Source organism: Adiantum capillus-veneris, chromosome 8 (genome assembly GCF_014529385.1).
Source record: "Adiantum capillus-veneris isolate H3 chromosome 8, ASM1452938v2, whole genome shotgun sequence".
In the NCBI taxonomy this organism is placed as follows: domain Eukaryota; kingdom Viridiplantae; phylum Streptophyta; class Polypodiopsida; order Polypodiales; family Pteridaceae; genus Adiantum; species Adiantum capillus-veneris.
The window spans coordinates 166838300-166864310 of NC_140938.1; the positions used below are offsets into that span (position 1 = coordinate 166838300).

General features: G+C 43.9%; 1 protein-coding gene across 4 annotated transcripts in view; it reads right to left on the reverse strand.

Moving 5' to 3' along the window:
- Positions 1–20794, reverse strand: part of LOC147453311 (subtilisin-like protease) — a 67360-nt gene extending 46566 nt beyond the window's left edge. For 3 of the 4 annotated variants that reach the window (XR_015188965.1, XR_015188966.1, XR_015188967.1), the window contains exons 1-3: positions 20560–20794; positions 20332–20406; positions 20084–20254 (exon numbers count right to left, since the gene is read on the reverse strand). Coding sequence is in view for 1 of the 4 variants with exons in the window: in XM_086518722.1 (XP_086374848.1) it covers positions 20207–20254; positions 20332–20406; positions 20560–20718 (282 nt within the window). In the remaining 3 variants the exon portion in view is untranslated. Of the gene's footprint in view, positions 1–19902; positions 20255–20331; positions 20407–20559 lie in introns of those variants that run through there. The other variant, XM_086518722.1, reaches the window with a different exon arrangement.
- Between the last annotated feature and the right edge of the window lie 5217 nt (positions 20795–26011).

A 26011-nucleotide genomic window follows, 5' to 3' on the forward strand; every position in this document is an offset into this window, starting at 1 on the left:
CCATGTTTCACACACGCACAAAGCATATTGATGTGCGGTATCACTTCATACGAGAAGTGCTTGAGGATGGCCTTATTACATTGGTTAAGGTCCATACATCACAAAATCCAACTGATGCTCTCACTAAGTGCTTATCCAAAGCACAACATCATCTATGCATAGAGATGGTGGGACTCACGTACTAAAGGCGCCATTTATGCCTTTAAGTGGGAGGTTGTTGGGTTAAAGGCCTAAATAACCCCCTTTTGTACATTTTTATACTTTGTCTAGGTTCATATTGAACTTGGACACATTTTTTAAAGGTCACTTATAATAAAAGTGGGAAAACCCAAAACTCACTTATTGAGTTTTCCCCAAAAACGTGAGCTCTCCCTCTCTCCCTCTTCGTTCTGCTAGCGCTTCCTCTCCTGCTGGCTTTCGCCACTTCTCTCTGCACACACTCTGCACTTCTTCGCATCCTCTTTCACTTGCACACACCGCCGCGCGCTCATCAACTGTGCTCAAGGGTTCCTTTTCCTTACGGAAGGGAGAACCTTCGGTTCCTTTAATGAGAGAGTGCAAATGATCACAAACAAAGTGAATGACATTGTGAATGAAGGTGCTGAGACTGAGAGAGAGAGAGAGAGAGAGAGAGAGAGAGAGAGAGGAATACGACACCAGAATGTTGTCAAACCCTCCTCCAAGGGCCCCTCTCTCGATGGCGTGAGAAGTCTTTGCTATTGATTGCACAAATCTCTACAATGGTCTAAATGCAATGGTCTTGCCGACGATGTCGACGACGATGATGATGACGACGAGACAGGCTGAAAACTGAAAACGCTAGGGGCTGAAATCTGCAAATCTTGTATCTGCTGAATTTTGACTCTATGTCGGTGACGACGGCAATGACGACGATGCGACGCCGACGCGCTGAAAACGCAGATGCTGAAATCTGAGAATAGCGGGCTGAATCTGCAAACGCTGGCTGATCTGACCGTGCGGCGAGGATCTGCTGCTGCAGGAAGGTGAGATCTGCAAGGTTTGGGGGCTGCGGTGCGGAGTCTGACTGCTGGAAACTGAAAACGCTGATGCAAATGATGTACTTGTCGCCGGGAATCTGCAAAACGTTAGATGGTAATCTGCAATTGAAAAAACGCTAGGCTGATCTGCTGGAAACTGCTAACTCAGGCTGATCTGCAATCTGCAAAACACTAGATTGCAAAACACTGGGGCTAATCTTGATGAAAAACGCTAGCTAAGTTGTTGCAGAAAACGCTAGGGCCATCTGCTGCAAAAATGCTAGGTGGTCTGGTTGGCTGAAAAACGCTAGGTTGTCCAGTCGGGGTCTTACTGAGAAGATGCACTGTCAGACACTGGGTCTCTTGCTCTTCTACCAGAAAGTGCTAGCGCTAGCTTTTCTTATATACTGACTTACCAGAATTACCCTACCCACTTTCCCAACAAAGTCACTTATTAATAATAAGTGAAAAATGGCTAAAATAGGGAAAATGGGTTCTATGCACTGTAAAATGCTCCTGATGGGTACTGACTATAATCTGATGATCATGTTGTGTGCAACCAAAGGAAATGCCAACTACTCTAAGTGCGTGGACATGCACGGCTTGCGAACAGACTCACAAAGGTTGCAGAACACTTCCTAAGCTAACTAAACCCTTGTCATGAAGTAGCTTGTCCACATGCACATAGGGTTAGATGTGCACGTGACAATGCTTGACATAAACCAAGAAAAGAACGCACATCATATGCAGTTTTGGGAAAATCCCAATTACGAACCTATTCTATCTTTGCGGGATCAAGCTTGACACCCTTTGTAGAAATGATATAACCCAGATAAGTGACTTCCGTGAGGAGAAATTCAAACTTCTTAGCTGCAATGTACAGTTGACACTCATCCAAATGGGATAAAACCTTTTCTACATCCTTTTCATGTTGCGCCCACGATGCAAAGAATATGAGAATGTCGTCAAGAAAAATAAACACACACGCATGCCGATCATATCCCCAAAACGACCTACCATGAGACAGTTGAATGTATTCACGACACCTTCAATCCCAAAGGCATAACCACATACTCCCATCGCTCTTTGCGAAAGGCAGTCTTGTAGATATCGTCTTTAAATACCCTTACTAATGGTATCCACTTTTGAGATCGACTTTGCTGAAAACTTTTGCCCCATTGAGCCTATCAAGAATATACTCAATGCAAGGCATCGAAAACTTGTTCTTGACGGTCATCTTGTTCAAAGCCCTGTAATCAACACACAAACGAGACGAACCATTCTTCTTGCGGACAAATAAAATAGGAGCAACAAAAGGATTTACACTAGGGCGTATGAATCCTCTGGCCACCAACTCCGTGAGTTGCCGCTCTAACTCTTCTTCATGAGTATTGTCGAAACGGTAGGGAGCCTTACTGATTGGCTGTGCCCCCTCCATGAGTTCTATGCGATGGTCCTCCAACCGCTCGGAAGGGAGACGGAGTGGAAGATCATCCTGCAAAAAGAGGTGCTCATACTTGGTAAACAAACATGAATACCATTCTAGAGCCTTGAGGTTCTAAGTGACTGGAGAGGCATAAATGAATGCCGCTTGTGCTCCTCTTCGTAATTCACGCTTCGCCTGCACATGAGAAATGAGAGGTAAAAAATGAAGACTCTCCTAACCACGAATGATCATGCGAGAGTCACTTTTGGCATTTAATGAGAGGGTTATATTCACGAAACGATCGAATGCCCAAAATCATCACACCCTAAGGAGAAGACACAATAAAACTTCTACGGAAGGAAGCTTGCTAAATAGTGACTAACACATCAAGGCACTCTTGTGTAATGAGAGAGTCCATACCGGGAGCGAAGCCAGACACCTCGAGAGGAGTGGCCAAGCTAACCTCCAAGCGGGCTATTTCTACAAGAGAGTCACTAATCACATCATGCATACTGCTAGAATCAAACAATATGACGAAGCTGACCCTTCACATGACCATAACATTTAAAGAGAGACTCATCAATGTGTGTGTCAGAGACATGTGGAGAATCAGTGTGGTTCACTAAAGTGCTTGTGGTGGTTGTTGGTGCTTTGGGTTCTCTAGGTGGTGATGTCTTAGGACATGCCTTTTTATATGACCCTTTACGTGGCACTGATAACATCAACCTTCCTTCGCACAAATGATTTGTTCTTCTGGAGTTATGTATCCTCATATAATTCCGTGTGCAGCTTTTTCATCTGGGGTTAGCTTAGGTTTAGCAGGTGTTTTTGCTTTACCCTTAGATTCATTTTGAGAGTTCTTTTCCGAAGGATTAGAGGAAGATGAGCTAGAAGAATTGTCATTCTTACCATTCTATAGACTGTGGGGTCTGAGGATTCTCAGAGGTACTGTGAGAAGACTTGTTCTCCTTAGACTTTTCTTTGTTGTGCTTCATCTCCAGTGCAAGAGCAATCGCTACTGCCTTGTTGTGATCTATTGGGTCAAGGACTTTGACATCGAACTTGATATACTCGTCCAACCCGAAAAGAAAGGCCTCTTTGCGTTCCGCATTCGATTTGCGTAATTGGGTGCCGAGCAGCAAAACACGGTTAGAAAAAGACATAACTGGTGTACCATTTTGCTTAAGGTTACGCTAATCTTCTTTTAACTGGGCTAGGCACTAAGGTGGCATGAACTGCGTCTTGAGCTGGTCTTGGAAGTCAGCCCAATTGAAAGAAAAGCGCATGCCTTCCTCGTCTTCCTCTAGATGCGCGACCAACTGTGTCTTGCCATGCGTGATACCAATTAATAGCATCACCGCCAAGATACATGGCTGCTGTCAAAACTTTGCTATTTCCTGTTTTCTTAGTTGTCGCAAAGTAAGTGTTAGATTGATGCAACCAAGAATGAATAACATTAGCATCCATCTTACCGTCATACTTACTGAACGTCAACTTCTTAGTGACTGGGTTGTTGGATTCTGCATCTCTACTTGTGCTACTTGACGAAGCGTCAACGTCCTTAACACTCTTATCTAGGGATAGGTGGAAAAGTAGCTTTGGAAGTCGATAAGCATGTCAACAGAGCCATGTGCACGTGACAAGAGACTTTTGCTCCCACTTGTTGTATGACTACTGTTCGTTTTCTATGTGCATTGGAAGCTCACTTTCGATGGATGTACATCGATCAGACATTGTTATTGCTTTCTTCAATGGTGATATATTTGAGGAAGTATATGTAACGCAACCTTGCCGTTTTGTCAAGAAAGGACAAGAAAAGAAATATACCTTCATAAGTTCAGAATAGTCTGAACTCACGAATTATAAGAGGGAATAAAGCACTCATAAAACTATAAAAGCAAGGGACACACGAAAAGAAAAGAAAAACAAAAACAAACAAACTAACTAACTAAATCACTTTGATTGCTTCGAAACAAAACTAGATAAAACAAAACATTATTAACTTAAAAATGTTTTCAAAAAAAGGTACGTGTAAAATAAGTTGACACAACTTACTTGGCTTAAAACAAGTACTCAACTTTAAGCAAAAAAAAAAAAAAAGGATAAGACATCTTAAAAACTTAATCCTCGAAATCAAACTTCACACAACAACCTATAACGGAACACATTCTTAAGTCCTCAGGTAAGCTAAATATGAAATCGAAAAATGAATACTACTACAAACCTACGAAGAGCAAAGAACCAAACTTGACAATATGTGATCTCAACTTCACTGCTTGTCCAAACAGGAAGAATAAGATTATCACCTTTATCATGCATAGCTTGGACAACAGCTATGACATCCCTACTCACGTCGTCAGTGCCCAAGAGTAGGTGCAGGTTTATATAGAGGTCATTCATGCTTTGAACGTACTCTACATAAACCTTTATAGAGGACAAGAAAAGAAAGTATGGAAGTGCAAGAAAACTTTATATGGGTTGAAGAAGTCTCCTCGTGCTTGGTATGAGAAAGCTGACACTCGTTTGGTTAAACAAGGCTTTAGTAGCAGTCCAACTGAAAACACTTTGTATGTCAAAACGTGAGAGTGATATGTATCTCATCGTCGCACAAAGGCATCCTTATCTCTCCTCAAAGTAGGCCAATAAAATAATGTCTCAACCGCTTTCACTGTCGTATCTATACGACGATACCCTGCATATGGTGGAACATGACTTTCTACCATAACCTGTGTCGCAATGGCCTAGTGACACATTGTCTTCCATGCATCATCATAAAGCCATCGCTCAGGAGATACTGTTCATGGCGTTATCTGTCTAACAATTGTTCAAAGATCCTTGCAAAATCTTCATCAATAGAAAATTGTTCCTTCATATCATCAAGCTCATGATGATAAGAAATTGACCCACCTGAAATTTGTGGTGTAATGTGCAGCGGAATGAATGTTTGAACTTTGCTCAAGATGAGTGCTCCGAATTGTGCTCAAGGTTCCTTTTGTTCTTATGGAAGGGAGAGCCTTCCGTTCTTAATGAGATTGTGCAATGGACATAAACGAAGTGAATGGACACTATGCGTGAAAGTGCTGAGACTGAGAGATAGAGAGAGAAGAGAAATACGACACCAAGACGTTGTAAAACCCTCCTCCAAAGGCCCCACTCTCGTCGGCGAGAGTGGTCTACTATTGATTGCACAAACTAGTACAAACTGAATGCATGTGACTGATGCAAGTCTAGGCTAGATCGATGACGACGACGGGGATGGCGAGGTCGACGCTATGGCTGAAATCTGCTACTCTTTATCTGTTGTCCAAAAACGCTGCTGGCTGAATTCTGCTACTGCTGAAAACACTGAATTTGCTGGTCCTTATGACTGAAAATCTGCAGGTTCTTGGGGCTGAAAACTGCAGGTCTTTAGAGCTGAAAACTGTTGGTCTTTACCTGCTGAAAATCGCCATGCCAATGGAGGGCGATTTGGGGATTTTGCTAACGCTAGGGGCTGAGGGGTCCTTGCAGTGGAGCCTTGATGAAAAACGGTAGCAACAAGGGGGCTATGGGGACGGCTGCTTGCTGAAAACGCCAAGGCTGATGTCTTCTTGCGATGCTAGTGCTTGATGATAAAAACGCTAGGGGTCTTTGCTTGGAGGAGACAACGCCACCAAGGTTCTTACTGAGAAGTTGCCTGTTGAGCACTGGTGCTCCTGTTGCCTCTTCTACCAATTAGTGCTACCCTAGGTTTGCTTATATACAGACTTACTCAATTTGCCCTACCTACTTTCCAACAAAAGTCACTTAAAAATAATAAGTGAAAAATGTCAAAAATAGGTAAAATAGGCTAAATGCGCTCGAAAATTCCCCAGAAGGATTCTGATGGATTCTGATGGGAATGCTTATGATCATGTTGTGTGCAACCAAAGGATATGCATCTACACTAAGTGCCTCGGCATGCACGGTTTGCGAACAGACTCACAAAAGTGCCAAAACACTTCTAAATCTAGACTCATTGGACTGACTGAACCCTTGTCGTGTTTTAGCTTGTCCACGGACACATAGGGTTGGATGTGTCACGTGATATCCCCTCCTTTTCAAAGTGAGATACTGGTACCGAACTGTATGGCGTCGAGGGAGATCGCCAATAGCATCCGGAATCCTGAAAGGGACTCTTCGCCGGCCCATTCTGATGTGTGGGTCGTGCGATACTTGAACTTCATAAAGGTCTGCAACGCTTGCTTCTTTGGGCTGCGCCGAAAGCGACACAAAGTCTTCTATGGCTCCTTCAATGCTTCAACTTCTTCGAGAGTCATGCTTCTTTCTTCTTCAAGAATCTCCATGGCTGAAAATTCCTGAAACCATTTCCAACACAAAACCATGAACATACCCATTCCATGTAAAGTGAGTGGAAAAAATCATGTCGTCCTAATAGATTGTGCATGCAATGTAGATGAACAAAGAGACGGAGTGCCAAACCGTTCACCACACACACGGAAACAATGAGATCGAATCTTTCTCTTCTGATCTAAATCAATCCACTGTAACAAAACACAATGGAAATGACCATGCTTGGTGCTCATACTTTCATGTGCTCTTTCTACAACTGTGTCATGCCAAGGAAGAGACATGGAATGTGACTTCCTTACATACATACTTTTCAGCTTTTCATGAACAATCCGCATACATCCGTGCTCATTCATGAGTGAAACGTGCTCAACATACAATATATCATGCCTAGGAAAAGCGATCACATAAAGACGTTGACTAAAAGATAGGAAACGATCACGAATAAAACACTCGAACAATGCGTCCGTATGGATCATGCAAACACATAATACTTCTTGGGGGGGTCCTTTGGACCTAGGCCCAAGAGCCAAGATCGATCCTTCGTGATTGATCAAATGTGCAACGAGGTTAGCTTCGCTAGAAAAAGCATCAACTAACAACAACTTGCTCTCCACGAATGACAATGGGAGAGTCACTTTTGGCATTGAGAGTGAAAGTGTTAGCCTCCCAATCAATGAGAGGGTTAAGCTCACGAAACCATTTTATGCCAAAATCATATCACATATTGAGAGAGGAGAGAAAAAAATTTCTTCGGAAAGCAGATTGTTGAATTGTAAACAACACACCAAGACACTCTTTCGTGATGAGAGAGTCCATACCGGGAGCAAAACCAGAGACCTCGAGAGGAGATTTCTGACTAACCTCTAGGCGGGCTTTCTCAACAAGAGAGGGACTGATCACATCATGCATACTACCTGGGTCAAACAATATGACAAAACATTGCCCCGTCATATAACCATAACATTTAATGAAAGAATCATCAATGGGAGAGTCGGAAGAAACTTGGGGCACAGTCCTGTTATCATTAATTACATTAACAGAGGAAGTGGGTTCTGTGGATTCTTTAGATTCATTCGATTCAAGCTTAGGACATGTTCTTTTTATGTGACACTTAATGTGACAATGAAAACAACGACCTTCCTTAGAATAAGTGCTTTGCTCTTCCAACGTGATGTATCCTCCTAAAATTCCTTGTGCTACCTTTTCATCTAGAGTGAGCTTAGGTTTAGCAATTGTGTTAGCCTTACCCTTAGGTTCATTGGAAGAATTCTTTTCTGAGAGACTGTTGGAGGTACTTGTGGAAGTCTTGTTCTCCTAAGGCTTTCCCTTGTTGTGCTTCATCTCCTGTGCGAGAGCAATCGCTACCGTCTTGTTGAGATCCATTTGATCGAAGACTTCTACATCAAACTTGATATAGTCGTCTAACCCAAAAAGGAATGCCTCTTTGCGCTCATCATCCGACTTGCGTAGTTGGGTACCTAGCTATAAAACACGATTAGAGAAAGACATAACCGTCATACCATTTTGCTTGAGAGCGCGCCAATCGTCCTTCAATCGTGCGAGGTACTTAGGTGGCATAAACCGCGCCTTGAGCTTGTCTTGGAAATCAGCCCAATTGAAGGAAAGGAGCGTGAATTCGTTGGCTTCCTCTAGGTGCACGGCTAACTGTGCCTCTTGCCATGCGTGCTACCAATTGATGGCATCATCGGCAAGGTACATAGCTACCGTCAAAACTTTGCTATTTCCTGTCTTCTTAGTTGTCGCAAAATAAGCATTAAATTGATGCAACCATGTTAGGTGCAACGGAATGAATGCTTGCGCTTTGCTCAAGATGAGTGCTCCGAACTGTGCTCAAGGTTCCTTTTGTTCTTATGGAAGGGAGAGCCTTCTGTTCTTAATGAGAAAATGCTATGATCACAAACAAAGTGAATGGACACTGTGCGTGCAAGTGAATGAGACTAAGAGATAGAGAGAGAAGAGAATATGACAACAAAGACGTAAAACCCTCCTCCGAAGGCCCCACTCTCGCCGACGAGAGTGGTCTACTTATGATTGCACAAACTGGTACAATGGGAATGCATGTGACTGATGCAAGTCTAGGCTATGTCGGCAATGACGACGTTGACAACGAAACCGGCCTAAGGGCTGAAATCTGCAATCTTTCTATTGCTGTCAAATAACGCTATGGGCTGAAGTCTGCGGCTAATCCAAAAACGCTATGGGCTGAAGTCTGCGGCTAATCCAAAAACGCTGATTTTGGGGGTTGTTTCTGAAGGTCTTTGTCGCTGAAATTCCGCAAGTTTAGGGCTGAAAACTGAGGTTCTTAAGGGCTGAATCTGATGGTCTTTCTGGGCTGAATCTGATGGTCTTACTACTGCTGTAAAATCGCCAAGCTGAAGACTGCAAAGGCTGCAATCTACAAACGTTGGGATCTTCAAAAACGCTAGGGTTGAAGCCCTTCCAAAAACGCTAGCTGAGCTTTTGCTGTCAATGGATGCTGATGCAAACGCTAGACTAGGGAAGGTACTGTAGCGATGATATCTTGATGCAAAAACGCCAGGCTGATGCAGGGCTAGGCGATGGTGCTTGATGGAGAAAACGCTAGTGATGGGTCTTGCTTGGAGGGAAGTCCACCAAGGTCTTGTTGAGAAGTTGCCTGCTGAGCTTGGCTCCTGTTGCCTCTTCTGCCATTTAGTGCTAGTCTAGCTTTGCTTATATACAAACTTACTCAATTTGCCCTACCTACTTTCCACCAAAAGTCACTTAAAAATAATAAGTGAAAAATGACAAAAATAGGTAAAATAGGCTAAATGCACTGGAAAATTCCCGTGAAGGATTCTGATGAATTCTAATGGGAATGCTTATGATTATGATGTGTGCACCCAGAGGATATGCATCTACACTAAGTGACTGATCATGCACGGTCTGCGAACAGACTCACAAAAGTGCAAGATCACTTCCTATTCTAGACTAACTTGACTGAACTACCTGGTCATGTTGTAGCTTGTCCACGGACACATAGGGTTGGATGTGTCACATGACATCCCCTCCTTTTCAAAGTGAGGTACCGGTACCGAACTGTATGGCGTCAAGGGAGATCGCCAATAGCATCCGGAATCCTGGAAGGGACTCTTCCCTAGCCCACTCTGATGCGTGGATCGTACGATGCTTGAACTTCATAAAGGTCTGCAAAGCTTGCTTCTTTGGGCCGTGCCGAAAGCGACACAAAGTCTTCTGAGTTTCCTTTGATGCTTCAACTTCGTTGAGAGTCTGAAACCACTTCCAACACAAAAACATGAACATGCCCATTCCATGTAAAGTGAGTGGAAAAAATCTTGTCTTCCTGAAAGACTGTGCATGCAATGTAGATGAACAAATAGACGGAATACCAAATTGTTCACCACATACACGCAAACAATGAGATCGAATCTTTCTCTTATGATCTAGAGCAATCAACTGTGGCAATTCACAACCGAAATGCCCATGCTTGGTGCTCATACTTTCATGTGCTCTTTCTACAACTGTGTCGTGCCAAGGAAGAGACATGGAATGTGACTTCCTTACATACATACTTTTCAGCTTTTCACGAACAAACCGCATACATTCGTGCTCATTCATGAGTGAAACGTGCTCAACATACAATATGTCATGCCTAGGAAAAGAGATCACATAAAGACGCTGACTAAAATACAGGAAACGATCACGAATGAAACACTCGAACAATGCGTGCGTATCAATCATGCGAACACATAATACTTCCTGTGAGGGTTCTTTGGACCTAGGCTCGAGAGCCAAGATCGCTTCTTCCTGAATGACCGAATCGTCTTGTGGGGGTTCTTTGGACCTCGATTCGAAACGCAAGATCGGTTCTTCGTGATTGATCGAATCTACAACGAGGTTAGCTTTGCTAGAAAAAGCATCAACTAACACCCTCATCCTTGTGAACAATCACATCTTCTTCATGCAACTCATCATGCTTGTGAGAAATCACATCTTGATCATGCAAATCATTATCATTCAAATCATCATGCTCATCATTATCATTCAATTCATCATGCTTCTCACAATCATGCAAATCCTGTGTGTCATGCTTTAAAGAAAAAGAGACTGAGAGAGTCTCCTTTTCCCGTATCTCTTGCATCTGTGTCTGCACTTGAGAAAAGAGTCACAACATCTCTTGCATTCTTGCTTTGTTCTCGCGATCAAATCTTGCTCAACTTTCTTTTTCTTCCAAGTCGTACTGACGCTCTATGGCTCCCATTTCTTCTTCGTAGTCACGATCTATGGCTGCCATTTCTTCTTCGTAGGCCTTTCTTTCTGCTTCTCTTTCTTCGCGTTCTAACTTTCTTTCCAGAAACAACTGCGGCAACTCCTTCATACGAGTTAGTGCAATCCTTGGCGTAGATGGGAAAGGGGGAGGGTCGGAAAAACCTCCTGGTGGGGAAAATTCTTCTTCGCCTCTCTCATGCTCATCACCTCTAAGCGAAGTATCCATTCCGCTTGGAGTGATGACCATCAACTAAAGTCGTGAGTTCTTTTGGGTTCTTGTGGTCTTGGGTTCTTAAGTTCACGAGAAACTTGGGTCTTGAGGTTCTTGAGGTTCTTGGGGTTCTTGAGTTCTTGAGGTTCTTGAGGTTTTCTTTCGCTTGCAAACTGTGTTTGAGAAGGATCTTCTCTTCACCCGAGTTCTATTCCTTTCCGCGGGTGCACCCCTTGGCGGCCTTGCGCTCACACCAAGGTTGCTTTTTTCCACCTCACGTCGATTGGCCGGCCGCTAAGTGCACGGTCGGCTCTCAATGAGTGAAAAGAGGCACAAGGGGAGGCTGGACAAGCCCTTCTTTCCTGGGATTCCTGTCACTCTTCAAAAACACGATTAGGAATCGACACACCCAAGCGAACTTGGGTTCGTGCGACCACAAGAAGCAAAAAAATTCTTGTGGTTCTTTCCTTGAGTGATAAAGAACACTGCCAAAGCTCCGATACCAATGTAAGGTGCAGCAGAATGAATGTTTGCGCTTTGTTCAAGATGAGTGCTCCGAACTGTGCTCAAGGTTTCTTTTGTTCTTTTGGAAGGGAGAGCCTTCCGTTCTTAATGAGAGAATGCTATGATCACAAACAAAGTGAATGGACACTGTGAGTGCAAGTGATGAGACTAAGAGATAGAGAGAGAAGAGAATACGACACCAAAGACGTAAAACCCTCCTCCGAAGGCCCCACTCTCGTCGGCGAGAGTGGTCTACTTATGCTTTGCACAAACTGGTACAATGGGAATGCATGTGACTGATGCAAGTCTAGGCTATGTCGGCGATGACAACGAAACCGGCTTAAGGACTGAGATCTGCAATCTTTCTACTGCTTGTCCAAAAACGCTATGGGCTGAAATCTGCGGCTAATCCAAAAACGCTGATTTTGGGGGCTGTTTCTGAAGGTCTTTGTCGCTGAAATTCTGCAAGTTTAGGGTTGAAAACTGATGTTCTTAAGGGCTGAATCTGCTGGTCTTACTACTGCTGAAAATCGCCAAGCTGAAGACTGCAAAGGCTGCAATCTGCAAACGCCGGGATCTTCAGAAAACGCTAGGGTTGAAGCCCTCCCAAAAACGCTAGCTGAGCTTCTGTTGTCGATGGATGCTGATGCAAACGCTAGACTAGGGAAGGTACTGTGGCGATGATATCTTGATGCAAAAACGCCAGGCTGATGCAGGGCTAGGCGATGGTGCTTGATGGAGAAAACGCTAGTGATGGGTCTTGATTGGAGGGAAGTCCACCAAGGGGTCTTGTTGAGAAGTTGCCTGCTGAGCTTGGCTCTTGTTGCCTCTTCTGCCATTTAGTGCTAGTCTAGGTTTGCTTATATACAAACTTACTCAATTTGCCCTACCTACTTTCCAACAAAAGTCACTTAAAAATAATAAGTGAAAAATGTCAAAAATAGGTAAAATAGGCTAAATGCACTGGAAAATTCCCGTGAAGGATTCTGATGGATTCTGATGGGAATGCTTATGATCATGATGTGTGCAACCAGAGGATATGCATCTACACGAAGTGACTGGTCATGCACGGTCTGCTAACAGACTCACAAAAGTGCCATATCACTTCCTATTCTAGACTGACTTGACTGAACTTAACCCTGGTCATGCTGTAGCTTGTAAACGGACACATAGGGTTGGATGTGTCACGTAACAAACCAAGAATGAATAACCATAGCATCCATCTTACAATCATACTTATTGAAAGTCAACTTCTCTGTGACTGGGTTGTTGGAGTCCGTATCCCGGCTTGCGCCACTTGAGGAACTACCAACATCTTTGGCTGGTTCAGATTTCGAGGCAAGAACTTGTCGAACCAATTCTTGAGTGCGGAGGTCTCTTTAAGCCTCCCGATTGGCCTCCAAGGCCGCTCGTCTTGCTTCAGCTTCCTCCTGTCTTTGTGCTTTTCTTTCTTTTCGTTCATTGCACTCGCGTTCCAAGGCAATGCGAGTCGCTTCTTGTTGTATGGCATTTCTTTCGTTGTGTTCTTCGCGCTCGTGTTCCAAGGCAATGCGAGTCGCTTCTTGTTGTATTGCATTTCTTTCGTCTTGTTCTTCTCGCGCGCAATTCGCTTCTTGTTGTGCCAGAGCAACGCAAGTCGCTTCGCGATTCGCTTCTTGTTGTTGGGCCATCATGTCCAACATCGACTTGACCATCGCCTCCATGAAAGTTGGTACAACTCGTGGCGTAGATGGAGAAGAGAGAGGGTCGAAAAAACCTCCTAGTGGAAAAAATTCTTCGCCGTCTCTCTCATGCTCATCACCTGTATGCGAAGTATCCATTCCGCTTCGGGTGATGACCATACACTATGATCTTTGGTTCTAAAGTTCACGAGGAACTTGGGTTCTTGAGAGTCTTGGGTTCTTGGGTTCTTGAGATTCTTGAGGTTTTCTTTCGCTTGCAATCTGTGTTTGAGAAGGATCTTCTCTTCACCCGAGTTCTGCTCTTTTCCACGGGCACACCCCTTTGCAGCCTTGCGCTCACACCAAGGTTGCTTTTTCCCACCTCACGTCGATTGGCCGGCCGCTAAGTGCAAGGTCCGCTCTCAATGAGTGAAAAGAGGCACAAGGGGAGGCTGGACAAGCCCTTCTTTCCTGGGATTCCTGAAACCGGCCTGTTAATCCAAAAAGGGCGGTAGACCTTAAACTTAAACTTTATTTGCTTTCACCCATTTAATGTGTCGCCCACTTTACCTGTACTTTCAAGACACAACAAAAGGGGAAAGGGATACAGGCTGCTAGATTGCACCTGTATGAGAAGACCGACATCAGACTGGCCCCTAACTTAGGCGCCCCTTTCGGTATTTCTTTGTTCTTGAACAGAGGGACTAAAAGTTGTGGTTCCCTACAAGCTGCCCCACACAATCTTGGCTGAATTTCAACTGTTCTAGCCTGATTTCGGCAACATAATTGTACTAGGACCCTTCACAGTCAGTATTCCCACGCATTGGATGACTTTCCCAACGCATACAGACACTTTACAAAACCTGGCGAGAATCTGCAGCACGCTGAATTCTCTGTTTTCTGCCCCGAAATGCGCCAAATCACTTGTACAACGGTCCCCTCGCGTCCCCAAACCTCCTGGGGGTATTAGGGTCCGTTTAGGGCCAAAACCCTAAACCTGCAAAAATACACAGCAGGTTGTAATTCACTGTTTCGAGCTCCGTTTTGCGTGCCGGTCGCATCCATAGCAAGTCCTCGAGCTCCCGCACCTGTAGGGCTACTTGCCCTTTGAATCGGGCGAGATTTCGGACGTGAAACCTCTCCGAATCACTTGTACCTACGGGGGATTAGCCGCTAGCTAATCCAATACCTGTGCAAGAGGCTCTTGCCTCGGCAATCGCGCATGAACCCACACAACTGTACATTGGTCAATTGAAAAGCCCACTAGAGGGGCATAACATACTGCCATAGGGGAGAGAGAGGGCAGTGCGTAGTGTGCAGGGCATCACTCCTGGCACCGCACTCCATAGCTCTCAACCTGTGACAGGAAACTTGCAAATGAGCCTCCCAGCTATAAATTCAGCGCCACTTCTTCTTGCATGAGGAAAGTGCACAGGAATGTGCCACTTGGCACATTTACAAGCTATTTCCCGTTTCGGGGTTGCCCCCTAAAAATCTCCCGACCGGTTGCCCAGTTGACTTCACTGCAGAGTAATAAAATGTTCCCCTTGTCATTCCAGAGGTAATGACGCGAACACATTTTCAGGTCCCAAAATAGCAGTTCCCTAAATTTTAGGAGATGCTACCATTGTATCTTTCTAGGTCATCTGACCCTCTTTGTACATTGTAGCCACACCAAGAACTGAAATGTGGCCTCTATAGCAAAGAATTCCACTTTGGCTAGTCAATGACCCCACTTTGGCTAACCGTAGTCCTTGTCCAACCTTAGTGCTCTCTTGCCCTCAGGCCTGGACTCCTTCTGAACAGTTCCACACTAGCTATGAACAGTTCCACACTAGCTATGCAATGCAGGGCAGTTAGATTTCCCGAGGGGTGTTTCCAAAAAGTGAAAATAAATAAATAATAAGAAAGAAATCAACAAAAAGGATAGATAGTAGTCACACGTTGGTGACAATTCCTGTCACTCTTCAAAAACACGATTAGGGATCGACACGCCCAAGCGAACTTGGGTTCGTGCAACCTCAACAAGCAAAAAAATTTATGTGGTTCTTGTGGTTCTTTCCTTGAATGATACACAACACTGCCAAAGCTCTGATACCAATGTAATGTGCAGCAGAATGAATGTTTGAACTTTGCTCAAGATAAGTGCTCCGAACTGTGCTCAAGGTTCCTTTTGTTCTTATGGAAGGGAGAGCCTTCCGTTCTTAATGAGATTGTGCAATGGACATAAACGAAGTGAATGGACACTGTGCGTGAAAGTGCTGAGACTGAGAGAGAGAGAGAGAAGAGAAATACGACACCAAGACGTTGTAAAACCCTCCTCCGAAGGCCCCACTCTCGTCGGAGAGAGTGGTCTACTATTGATTGCACAAACTAGTACAAACTCAATGCATGACTGATGCAAGTCTAGGTTAGATCAACGACGACGACGGGGATGGCGAGGTCGACACTATGGCTGAAATCTGCTACTCCTTATCTGCTGTCCAAAAACGCTGCTGGCTGAATTCTGCTACTGCTGAAAACGCTAGGAAAAACACTGAATTTGTTGGTCCTTATGGCAAAATCTGCGGGTTCTTGGGGCTGATAACTGCAGGTCTTTAGGGCTGAAAATTGTTGGTCTTTACCTGCTGAAAATCGCCATGCCAATGGAGGGCGATTTGGGGATTTTGCTAACGCTAGGGGCTGAGGGGTCCTTGCGATGGAGCCTTGATGAAAAACGCTAGCAACAAGGGGGCTATGGCGACGGCTGCTTGCTGAAAACGCCAAGGCTGATGTCTTCTTACGATGCTAGTGCTTGATGATGAAAATGCTAGGGGTCTTTGCTTGGAGGAGACAACGCCACCAAGGTTCTTGCTGAGAAGTTGTCTGTTGAGCACTAGTGCTTATGCTGCCTCTTCTGCCAATTAGTGCTAGCCTACGTTTGTTTATATACAAACTTATTCAATTTTCCCTACCTACTTTCCAACAAAAGTCACTTAAAAATAATCACTTGATCATGCTGTGTGCAACCACAGGATATGCATCTACACTAAGTGCCTGGGCATGCACGGTCTGCGAACAGACTCACAAAAGTGCCAGAACACTTCTAAATCTAGACTGATTGGACTGATTGAACCCTTGTCGTGTTGTAGCTTGTCCACAGACGCATAGGGTTGGATGTGTCACGTGACATGTGGCTTTCTTGACAATGCATCAACCACAACATTCTTCTTGCCTTCCACATGCACAAAGTGAAAGTCGAACATAGACAAAATGTTTGCCCATCGCATATGCTTTTTAGATAACTTTGACTGTGTCAAGAAGTATCGCAAGGTCTAATGATCTATTTGGACAATAAAATCAGCACCTAGCAACAAGTAGTGTTTCCAACTTGAAAGCGCATGAATCACAAGCAATAGCTCTTCAGCCCTAGCCTCATTGTCAAATCACAACCCCAATCTAGATCAGCACTAGCGGTGTCAATTTTCAACCCTTAGCCTCGCAAATCCAAGCATTTACAGCAAGATCCCATCAACATCTCAGCATCTATCAACATCTCAGCATCTATCAACATCTCAGCATCTATCAGCATTTGAGCAATCTAAAGAAAATACCTCTCTATCGCTAGAGAGGGGGGCCCTTGGAGGGGGGTTCGGGACCCCATCTGGTATTAGTTTCCTTTCTCTCTCTCTTTCACTCATAGAACCTTCACTCACAGTATCTCTCCTCTCTGTCTAGTCTATTGCACATCTCTCTCATGCAATAAAAGGAACCTTGAGTACACATTGAGCACTCATTATAAGCATTCACCATCAATCACTTCCGTTGCACATTACATAGAAGCTCAAGGAAAAAAAAAAAGCAAATACTAATTTTCTTGCATGAAAAAAAACCTCAAATATCTTCTTCCATATGTGTCTACGAAAACTCTATATTTCTATGACATTATGTCGCTAGATATTGCCCAAAACTAGTTGAGTACAAAGCTCTTGATACAAAGGTTAAAACCTCAAAGTTTCAGTTGTTTCAACAAGTTTCACATTTTGGCTATTTCATCGAAACATTCGGAGTTTTAGGGGTTTCAGTGTTACAAAGCTGCAAAACACATGACCTAAAACAAACTTCGCGTTTCAACCATTTCTTTGAAACATTTCGGGGTTTTAGAGCTGCGAAACATGTTCTTATGTCACATTGATCCAGATAAGCCCATATTCACCTCTAAAGGAAAGTGCAAGGTCAAATCTAACACCGGACCTCTAATACCATGTCAAAAGTGGTGGCAGAAAATGGAAGGGCATGGCTAATCACAAGAAACACGAAATTGGAACAAGGAACGGGGAGCAGAAATGGGAACATGCAAGAATTGTCATTCCCTTATGACAACATTATCACATCTGTCACCTGGAATGGGGAGTGGAACTCAGATTGGGAATGAATGGGAAACGGGGATGCTAGAAAACGGGCAAGAATTGTCATTCCCTTATGACAACATACTCACATCTGTCACCTGGAATGGGGAGTGGAACTCGGAAAGGGAACGCGGAATGGGAAACACGGATGCTAGAAATGACCATTCCCTGTGGCTATGCCGAAAACAACGAAAACAGGCGCACTACCTCTCATCTCACTCGCTAGGACCAGCGCCTCGAAGATACTTGGGCACTAGTGTCACTCGCTATGGTCAGCCACTCAGAGATACTGCAGCACTAGCAGCTCCGTAAAGACTAGCCAAAGAAGCAGCAAACTCTTAACACAACCAGCAAAATATAATGCACCAAATCGTTGCCAAGAGCACCTGGTTGGCCATGGCTTACCTAACAACCCCACGTATCGCACAAGCGTTCTGAAAGGGATCCATGGAAAACCCTCTCCAAGAGACCAATTAGGGATGGGTGTCATTGGGTGACCAATCCAAAAAGCAACCCTCTTGTGCCAATTGATCAACACACCCAAAGCCACACAAACAAAATGCAAAATAGACAATATGCCTCAATGCATGGACTGACTCGACTCAAAGGGAGATTACCGCCACGTTAACTCTCTGTAGATAGCACCTTCGAGTACATTGATGTGTGCAAATATGTTGAAATTAGAATTGTTTGCTTGACATACACCAAGAAATAAACAAATATCATGTCATCACGGGAAACGAAAACACACTTTCCAGCCAAATCCACAGAGATACTCAACATCTGATTGAACATACCCGGTGTGCCAAAAAAATCCTAAGGCATGACAAGAAACTCGTAATGACCCGTTCAGTCCTAAAAGCGGTCTTATAGATATCTGTTGTGTGATCCATACCTGGTTGTAGCCACTCTTCAAGTCAATCTTTGCAAAACCTTAGCCCCATAGATAGGTGTATGACCAAGAACACACCAAGCACTCCTCCAACAACTCATTTCCCAAGCTGGCTACACCACCACGAGTCCAGGAAGGTATCAACCCCTCTTGAGTGGCAAACATGAGTGCAAGCACGAGTGTCTTAAGGTTGAAAAACAGAGCTAGACAAGTCTCCACCGAGCACTGTAACTACCGCAGATCAGGCTCCTGTCTGTGGTCTAAAATTGCAAGTACAGGAGGCTTTTGGCCAGGGATACCCCCACCACCACTCTCCTGATAAGATGCAAGGAGACTGCCCTAGAGAGGAAACACAACCAAGTGTTCCAGGGGTTATCCATGTTGATTTGAAGTGCATTGCCCAGCCGGAGGCAGTGGCTCCTTACACAGAACAACAATTGCTTGCCATGACTTCTTTCACCACAATTATCTCATTCTTCATATTCTTGCCATGTATTTCTTCTACCACCCAATTGTTTGATTCTTCATACTTTTAAATCTGATGCACCATGTATTTCATACTCTTGCCATGTATTTCTTCTACTACCCAATTATTTCACTCTTCATACTTTAAAATCTGATTAGTGCACAGTTATTTGCTGTAGATAAGATGGTCCTTGATGTTCACGATGCAATTCTTGTCTTCAGCGTCTAACTTATATGTAGTAGCGTCACACTTAGAAACCGGCTTTAAACCTTTGCATATACTAGACAATTTATTTTCTATTTTGTGATCATAATATAAAATAATTCTTTATTTATCTGTCATAATGTGTGCCTTCTCCTCTTTATGAAAAGGTATATAGACATGTGCTGACTACAAATTTGCGCTCTGAATCATTAAAGCAAATTCCCCTTCCTTTTCCTTGATAAGTAGACCTATCAGTAATATCATGTGTGTTGATTACTCAGCAGTATCACTCCAAAAAACTTTACGTCTGACCCCACCAAGTTTAAGCTTTGAGACAACAACTGTTTTAAACTTAATGCCAAGTTCTATATCAATCTTTGAAAGATCAAAGTTGCTTTGAGGCCCTTCTGAAAACAGTTCCGTTGTACTCAATGTATATAGAGCGTTTAATTGCATGCCTTCCAGTTCTCCTTCATCCAAAATAAAGACTTCAGCAAGTATAACTCAAGGTAGCTCTATGACCATATGAACTGCTATTGAACATGGGAAAATCATACCAAAACCCGAAATTTTCTGAAGGAAAACACTAGGCCCATCATGTGAATGTGACATTTCTATACAATTATATACCAGTTCTGTAATAGCTTCTGTGTAGCTTCAACCAGCAATGACCACAGGTGTCAAATCTTAGAAAGAAGAGAAGTAACAGGCATATAACAAGGTATTAACCACCTGTACTCCGAAGTGCTATTGAGGTACATTACAAGAGGCCCGTGAACTCTATGTTTTGGTGCAAATATTCCTTGTACTCCGATATGCTTTCCAAGTAATTCCGACACGATCCACATGATTGGATCACTGATTACTGTTTTCCTTCTTGACTCCTTTAATAAGACCGGTTATCTGTAACGAAGTACAAAACGATTAACGATCATGTTGCAGATGGGTTGAAACAAACTCTACTCAAAATATTCCCTTGCCTGAGGATCAGGTATGGGCTTCGTCCTTTCCACATAGCGATACCTATCAGCTTCAGCTCTTAATACAGCCTGGGCCTGCATTAACGAAAAAAGGAGGAGCACATATCATTTCTCCTGAAAAAGGCAGAGCCCTACATACACAAACACACACGCGCGCACACACACACACACACACACACACACACACACACACACAGAGAGAGAGAGAGAGAGAGAGAGAGAGAGAACCTCCCGTTCCTTCTGGGCCTCACGCTCGGGCTTAATCCAAAGGTAATAAGCAGCAGTGCCGGCGACGATCCAAGAGGCGAAGTTGATCCGTCCCCTCACGCCACCCAATGCGTTGCCCACGAAAGACCTTATATTGCCGAGCACTGTGTCCCTCGCCATTTATCAGAGAGCTCTTGGTCAGAATTGTGAGAAGAGGAAGAACAAGAAGCAGAAAGAGTTTTAACGTCGCAGGAAACTATCCCAAGATAGAAGAGTTATTGGCACTGCCGTTAAGGGAGTGTCTTTAAGGGGAGAAAATTTGTCTCCATGGCCATAGGAGCTTTGGCCAATGACGATTTGCCATGGAGGTTTTTTTTTTAAGGTGGACGACATGCTATTTCAGTTGGGGCTTGTGGGCGTCAAGACTGAGAGTTGCGATTTCTGCACTGTTTTCGCTCAGTGCTATTTCGGTTGGGGTTTGTGGGCGTCAAAGACTGAGAGTTGTGGTTTCTGCATTTTCGCTCAGCATCCCAGAGCAAAAGGTGTTCTCAACTGTCGTGGGTGTGCTCTCTCTCTCTCTCTCTCTCTCTCTCTCTCTCTCTCTCTCTCCCCTCACTATGGGCAGTGCCCTCGTCTACTTTAGACGACCTTGTTTTTACTTCGTTAGCGTAGGAGGCAATTTCAAATCCCTGGCCTCTCGTTAACCCATGTGGCTCCTCTTTTTAAAAAAAACCCCAGCGATGAAAAGCTCTTAAAAAAACTACGCCGTCAAAAGCTACCAAGTGAATAAAATAAAAAAAGCATTCTGCGTTGCTCTCAGCAACTACGTCGTCAAAAGCTACCAAGTGAATAAAATTAAAAAAAGCATTTTGCGTTGCTCTCAGCAACTACGCCGTCAAAAGCTACCAAGTGAATAAAATAAAAAAAGCATTATGCGTTGCTCTCAGCAGCAATTCGATCTTCTCCACAAGCAGTTTGCAGGTTCCCAGAAGCAACCACAAGCAGTTCGCAAGTTGCCAGAAGTAGCTCCGAGCTTTGTCTATAGGTTTGTCTCTGGCCACTGTTTGAGAGAGAGAGAGAGAGAGAGAGAGAGAGAGAGAGAAAGAGAGAGAGAGAGAGAGAGAGAGAGAGAAGGCTATGAAGCTAGTACCATCTTTTGACGCACCTCCTTTCAACCAAAGCCATCATCGCAGCACGTTATAATTTCCGCACACACATACTTACAAGGGTAATTGCTACAGGAGGCTGCGACTTCTTTCTAGCTAGTACTGCAGGAAGTAGCAAGCATTGCTGGATGTGGGTCTACAGATTACCCTTCTCTTTCCATTCTTTTCTTCTGTGCTCCAAAATAGCTCGCATTTACCCTACGCTTAAGCAACTTCTTAGGAGGTTAATTAGAAGCTTCTACTCACATATGAAGTCATATAAGATAAAGCAATGGAGACAAAAGTTAGAAGTACTTATTCGCGCAGAGCTTTGATGGAACCATCAAACGCGGACCCTACTGCCTTCGACTCATCCTCTGATCTATGGTGTTGGGAGTGGCAACACCCATCTATGGTGTTGGAAGTGGCAACGCCCAGCTAGCTGTTGTACTGGCACCTTATACATGTTCACATGAAAGCAAAGAGCCATGAAGAAAAGCCTACCTCATCGACATGGTGAGAGCTTCTTCAATATCATAGAGTCTGTAGTCCAAGCTGGAATTGGAGCTGATCTCTCTAGATAGCTAATTCCAGTGTTAGAAGATCTCAGTTTATTGGTAATGTATTAGTTCAGACATTAGACTGGACAGAGGAACAGAAACTGAAATGAATATATCTACTGAAATAAGAACCAGACTATGTACTGAGAATAACATTCAGATTCAGATTCAGAGTACTATATACAGAATAAGTGTAACTGGAACATACTGCCATGATTGGAATTACATATGGAAGATTGCAATGAGTACAATGTGGCTTACAATAGAAAGACAAAGTACAGCCGACAACAACTGCCAATGATTGATCAAAATGCTAACCCGACTATGCTCACGATTATGCTAACCTGATTACAATGTAATGGGCCCTATTTATATGCCTTGGATTTACCATGGTAATTACCGTAGTAATTACTGACTGATCCATTGCCCGTCTCATAAGAGAGCGTTCCCACTTAGTGAAACTGTCTCAGCCGTCTACATCCTTCCCTCCTTTCTTGAATTTTGGCAGGATTCGAAAATTTCTGAAAAATTCCCCTGTCTGATTCTGATTTGAGGAAGAAAAATCCATCGTTTGATTCTGATGTTGCAGACCGGACTTGACCAATGATAGAGAGGCAGCTGAAAAGGCCAAGGTCGAGCTCTCATCATCGACACAGATTGATATCAACCTGCCATCTGATGAAGAGAAGCCCGCAACTGAATTCTGAGATGGAACTCAGACTGATATCAACCTTCCAGATGAGAAGGAAAAGCCCACAACTGAAGTTTGAAACGAAACTACCCAGTGTCCTTCCACTGAACCCGCTTCCTCTTTCCCCTTGGCCTGGATGGCTCCTGAGAAGTCCCAGTGTCAGCATTGTCCTTCTGAATGAGTCTATAAATGGCCTCCTACTCAAGCTGATCCCGCCTCTCTGTGGTCATCTCCACTTCATAAGGTGTAAGAGAATGGTAGGTCTTGGTGTCAGGATCATAAAGCGTGCGTCTGCCTTTAGTAATCCTGGTTCTTTCCAGTTTATGACAATGCGAGGCGGTGTGGATCCATCCCTTTGGGAGAGGCTGATTGGTTTTGATCCGAGCTTCAAAGAGAATCTTTGCCATCTCCCTGTATTGTGGCCCTAGGCCTGGTTTAGCCGCAATGTCCTTTTCAGGCAGTTTAGAGGACTCAACAATAAGTTGCAGCAACTGATTGGTGATCTTTGTGAGACCTCTGATCTGAATCTTCCACTGGCCCATACACAGTCTTAGCCTTTGCACCTCCTGTTTCAGCTCTTGAAGATCAGTCAATTGAAGAGCGTCATTAAAGAGTGTCTGCCAAGTCTTCCATTCCACAGTTGATCGCTCATACCAATCCTGAAGCTCACCAATAATCCTAAAATATGTAAGGAGATCAACCGGTTCTGGATGTTGAGGGTAAAGTGCTGGAAAGAATCTTGGCAACTCTATTTCTTTCGCTGGTAAAGCATACAAGAGAACTGGAGAATTAGGCATGAATTCTAAGAAGTTGAGGACCGCTTGGTTCTCTTCCTGCATCATTTTTTTGGTCACTCTTTTTGGTATGAGGTCCTCTGCTGGTTGTTGTCTGATCTTCAATAATGGTATGAGGTCCTCTGTTGGTGGCCGTCTGATCTTCAATAATGGCTCGCACTCTCTGATCCAGAACTCCTCTAGCACTTTGCATCCGCGCCAAAACCTCTTTCAATTGACTGTTAGGAAATAAGACATAGCTAAATAGATAATTGAGTAGATTACTTAATGGAGAGAGACAGATTTATATACACGAGATTATAGAGTAGAGAGAGAGAGAGAGTACACACGATATACGTGGTTCACCCAATGTGGGCTACGTCCACGGGAAAGCAGCCACTCAATGGATTTAGTACTTCAAAACAAGAAGTAGTTTACAAAGGGATTATACCCTTAATGGAGCTCCCGCCTTGCTTCATTCTCACCACCTCACACTCACCTTGTTGCATCAACTTCACACTATGAAATGTGTGTAGAAATGGCCTCCTTTTATAGGCCAAAAGGGCTGCCCTCTCTTATGAGAGACAGCCATGTGTAGCCGCCCTTGTGCGAATAAGTCCAAATCGGACCCTCCAATCCGCCCATGTGTGGCCGCCCTTGAGAAGACAAGTCCGCTTTTGAATTCAGCCACCGGCCATTGACTTCCGGCCATCGGCCATTGACTACCAGCCACCGGCCAACTGACCGGTTGTTTTCCGACCACTTTCCGGCCGCCGTCCGGCCATAATATTCCGGTGGAAAAAAAAGTCTCGGGGGCCTCCACCCCCGAGGCCTTTAAAGTTGCCCCTGATTCTTGTCCGTGAAAATTTTGGTTTCCGGTGAGTGATTTTCCTTCACACACGATGGCTTCTCCTCATAATGGGGGCCTTACAAATGTGCGCTTTTACCACAGAAAATTACAAGGGTAAATCAAGCTCCATACTTAACAATCTCCCACTTGGAGACTGATCTCCAAACCAAACCTGTGACTGCTTTCCATTCTGGTTTCTTATCCTTGAATGCCGATTGAAGATGAGAAAAAGCTCAACTTCTCCTTGTTGACCACCTTTGTAAACATGTCTGCAGGATTTTCACTTGGATGCACCTTTCCTAGCTTTAGTTGTCCCTCTTCCAAAAGAGTGCGTATGAAGTGATATCTCACCTCAATGTGCTTTGTCCTTGAATGAAAGGCTGAGTTCTTCGCAAGATGGATAGCGCTTTGGCTATTACTGTACAAGACACAATTGTCTTGTTTGAATCCAAGCTCTTCTAAGAATTTGTGAAGCCACAGAATTTCTTTGCTTGCCTCCGTCATTGCTACATACTCTGCTTCCGTGGTAGAAAGTGAAACCACTTTCTGCAGCTTTGAAGCCCAGCTTACTGCTGTGCCTCCAACCGTGAACACATAGCCAGTAGTGCTCCTTCGAGTATCTTTGTCACCTGCCATATCTGCATCAGCATACCCTTCTAGAAAAATATCAGTTCCTCCAAAATACAAAGCATTTGTTGTTGTCCCTTTTAGATACCTAAGTATCCACTTCACAGCTTGCCAATGCTCTTCACCTGGGTTGTCCATGAACCTACCAACAACTCCCACTGCATGTGCAATGTCTGGCCTTGTCCAGACCATAGCATACATTAGAGAACCTACCGCTGCAGTATATGGAACTTTAGACATATAGGCTATCTCCTCTTGTGTCTTTGGACACATATCCTTCGTTAGTTTAAAATGACCAGCCAAAGGTGTAGAAACTGGTTTTGCATTTTGCATTGCAAACCTTTCTAGTACCTTCTTGATGTAATCTTCTTGAGATAGCTTTATTGTCTTCTTCGTCCTGTCCCTTGATATTTTCATACCAAGAATCCTCTTTGCAGCACCTAAATCTTTCATTGAAAAAGATTTGGACAGCTCCTCTTTTAGGTCTTTGATGTCCTGCATGTTAGCACTTGCAATCAACATGTCATCAACATACAACATTAGGATGATGAATTTCCCATCTCCCAAATTCTCCATGTAGACGCAGTGATCCGAGTTGCATCTTGTGAATCCATGATCCAACATCCATCGATCAAACTTCAAGTACCATTGTCTTGATGCTTGCTTTAAACCATACAAGCTCTACTTTAATCTGCAAACCATTTTCTGCTTACCTTTTACTTCATACCCCTTTGGTTGAAGCATGTAAATTTCCTCCTCTAAGTCACCGTGAGGGAATGCCGTATTTACATCCATTTGCTCGAGATTTAGATCATGAGCAGCCACAA